The 3,231-nt window shown below is 68.6% G+C and overlaps 1 protein-coding gene across 2 annotated transcripts in view; it reads right to left on the bottom strand.

The window, feature by feature from the left end:
• The window catches only part of ARHGAP39 (Rho GTPase activating protein 39), a 57,803-nt gene that overhangs the window by 16,424 nt on the left and 38,148 nt on the right, over positions 1–3,231 (bottom strand). For both annotated transcript variants that reach the window (XM_010837565.1, XM_010837564.1), the window contains one exon: positions 1,773–3,129. In XM_010837565.1, the coding sequence (XP_010835867.1) occupies positions 1,773–3,129 (1,357 nt within the window). The remainder of the gene's footprint in view (positions 1–1,772; positions 3,130–3,231) is intronic.

The raw sequence follows: 3,231 nt of genomic DNA, 5'->3' as shown, positions 1-3,231 counted from the left end.
TGGCCCCCACCCCACATAGGCCCAAACGCTGCTGGAGGAGAGAGGCCTGGGACTCAGCTCTGCCCACCTCATCCCGTCTGCCCGCCTCAGTCCATGTCCGCCCTCCTCACCCGTCTGCCCTCCTCGCCCGTCTGCCCGCCTCAGTCCATGTCCGCCCTCCTCACCCGTCTGCCCTCCTCGCCCGTCTGCCCGCCTCAGTCCATGTCCGCCCTCCTCACCCGTCTGCCCTCCTCGCCCGTCTGCCCGCCTCAGTCCATGTCCGCCCTCCTCACCCGTCTGCCCTCCTCGCCCGTCTGCCCGCCTCAGTCCATGTCCGCCCTCCTCACCCGTCTGCCCTCCTCGCCCGTCTGCCCGCCTCAGTCCATGTCCGCCCTCCTCACCCGTCTGCCCTCCTCGCCCGTCTGCCCGCCTCAGTCCATGTCCGCCCTCCTCACCCGTCTGCCCTCCTCGCCCGTCTGCCCGCCTCAGTCCATGTCCACCCTCCTCACCCGTCTGCCCACCTCACCCGTCTGCCCGCCTCAGTCCATGTCCGCCCTCCTCACCCGTCTGCCCTCCTCGCCCGTCTGCCCGCCTCAGTCCATGTCCGCCCTCCTCACCCGTCTGCCCTCCTCACCCCTGTCCGCTCGCCTCAGCCATGTCTGCTGTCCTCACCTGTCTGCCCATCCACCCATGGTCCGCCATCCTCACCCTGGTCTAAGTGCCTCACGAGGCTGAGACGGGACCAACTTTTCCCTGGGGGCTTGGCCTCTGGGAGGCACCCACCCTGGTCCAAAGACCGAGGGTCGGGAGGCCAGCACAGTCTGGGAGTAGGAGGAGCTCTGTGGCCCACGGGACACCGTGTCCCGGACTCACACGGCCCCCCAGGCAGGGGGCCGACCATGCGTGAGGGTGGGCAAGGGGGAGAGCGCTGTGGCTTCTGCCGGTTCAAGTGGGAAGGGCAGCCCCTCAAGGACACAGAGAGCCCCAGATGCCAACCGTGCTTGACAGAGGAACGCAACCTTCTCTGGGCCGCCACTGCCACACCTCCCCAACAAACACACAAGGATTCCCAGGCATCAGAGGCAGGGGGGATGCCCCCGGCCCCTCCTTCTCCTGGCAGGTCATGCCCACACCCGCACAGCCTCCCCAACCCCTGGGGCAGGAAGCCACCTCACCCGGCAGCACCTGGCATGGACCTCAGTCAGGCCCTCGGAGCCCACATGTCCTTCCGTCCAGATCAGGCTGGGAGCTGGGTGCCACAGGACGCAGCTGCCCACACCCCACCCGCCACCTGCCCCTGCCCTGCCCGTCTGTCCTGATGCCCTCCTGTGTTACAAGCCACAGACAGAGACGCTGCTCTGAACGCTCCAATCTGGAGTACACTAAGGTGGCCCTGCCCCAGGGAACACTGGCCACCTAAGACGTCCTGGTTCTTGGGCATGGCATGTCTTCTGCATCAGGGCTGGGGGTGCACCTAAGGAGCCTGGCCCCGGAGTCTCTGGCCACCAAGGAGGGCCCGGCACTCCACCTGCACAGCTTCTCACTGTGCCTGTTCATAGGTGGGAGGCAGAGGCTCAGGGAGCAGAGGGCGGGTGGCTGCCTCTGTGTCCTGGAATCAGGATGTGCCTTTGGCTCCCCAGTTAGCAGGAGCCGAGGTGAGACCTCTGTGCTGGTGGAGACCCCGGCGGCCATCCACCGTCTGTCCTCAGGCCCGCCAGGAACTGTGAGGCCACACACGTCTCGGGGTGCTGACCTGCCCCACCCCTGCCCAGGACCCGCCTGTGAGTGCCTACCTGAGAGGGGTGCAGGTAGGGCTCCGGGGAGGCCAGGCTGGTCTGCACGGAGACGCTCTTCTCGAGCAGGACCTGCGGGAAGGCGAGCCTGTCCAAGGCACCCCTCTGCCAGTGCTTGCTCTCCTGCTGGGCCAGAGCCTCATCCTCACTGAAGGCACGCACCACGGGCCCGGGCATGGGCAGCGGCACCGCCCCGTCACTCTCGTAGCCCGAGCCATCCTGCTGCGAGTCCCAGCTGCCCCTCTGCTTCATGTGCAGATGGGCTTGCTGTGCCTCCCAGGCCAGCCGGGCCTGTGCCAGGAAGGGCTCAGCCGGGCCCCGGTGGCCCTCCCCATCCCCCGCCTCCCCCTCTGTGCGCTTTATGGGCGTCAGGCCGGGTCCACACAGAGGCCGCTCATCCGTCAGGGGCTGCTGGCTCAGCGGGTCGCAGTCCCCGGGGCCCTCAGCGGGCGGGGCACTGGGAGCATGGCACACGGAGGGGTTCCTGCTCTTCCTCTTGCGCGTGCTGGGGGAGTAGCCCGTGGAAGACATGGTGTCCTGCTGGCTAGACCAGGACATGGCATCGTCTTGGGCCTGGGGCAGGGGCGTGGGCGGTGGGGCGGGCCGCAGCTCGGGCCCCTCCATGCTGCTATAGTCCCCAGACACAACCCCCAGCGAGGACGTGGCCCCCAGGCGCTGGTCGCGCAGCAGGCAGGGGCTGGGCTGCAGAGACAGTGAGCCGCCCCCCGGGTGAGGCGTGTACTTGTGCCGCGGGCCTGCCCGCAGCTTGGGGCTGGAGCTGGCCTGCTCCACGTACACCAGCTGCCGCACGTACTCCTTGCCGGCAGGGCTGTACTCCAGGCTCAGGTAGCGCTCGGGGCACTTCTGCCTGGTGAGCACCAGCTGCTGGTAGGGCGACGCAGAGGCTGCCTTGGGTGGCTTGCGGCCAGGAGACCGCCGGGGCGAGCCGGCCTCAAACTGCACATCCATGGGGGGTTCGTCGTAGAGCGGGGCCTGGTACTCCACGGGGGGCTCCTCGTAGAGGGGGGGCTCGTAGGCGTAGCGTGGTGAGGAAGGCTGCGAGTCTCCAGCGGGCCGGCGGGGCTGGGCCAGCAGCGGGGAGCAGCTCCCTAGCTCAGCCCTCTTCGGGAAAGGCGACGGCCTCCGCTCCGGGAAGAAGACGGGGCTGTCCGCATCAGGGGTGAAGGTCTGCAGGCTGGGCGAGTGCTGTCCTCCGGAGGGCCTGCGGGAGCGACCCCCAGGCTGGCTGTCCAGGGCGTAGCCATTGCCCTGGGGGGAGAGGAAGCTGGGCTCCCTGTCGGCAACTTTGATGAGCATGCGCTCCTTGGTGCCCGAGTTCCAGCGGAGAGAGGAGGTCCTGGTAGGGGGTGGGGAGCAGGTTACCTGAGGAGGTCCTGGGGGGGCAGGTTACCTGGGGAGTTGGCCAGGGGGCAGGTGACCTGGAGGGAGCCCTGGGGGG

This window comes from Bison bison, unplaced genomic scaffold (genome assembly GCF_000754665.1).
Source record: "Bison bison bison isolate TAMUID 2011002044 unplaced genomic scaffold, Bison_UMD1.0 scf7180017864078, whole genome shotgun sequence".
NCBI classification, from domain to species: domain Eukaryota; kingdom Metazoa; phylum Chordata; class Mammalia; order Artiodactyla; family Bovidae; genus Bison; species Bison bison.
Note: the sequence above shows the minus strand (reverse complement) of the source record. Positions and strands in the feature narration are given on the sequence as shown.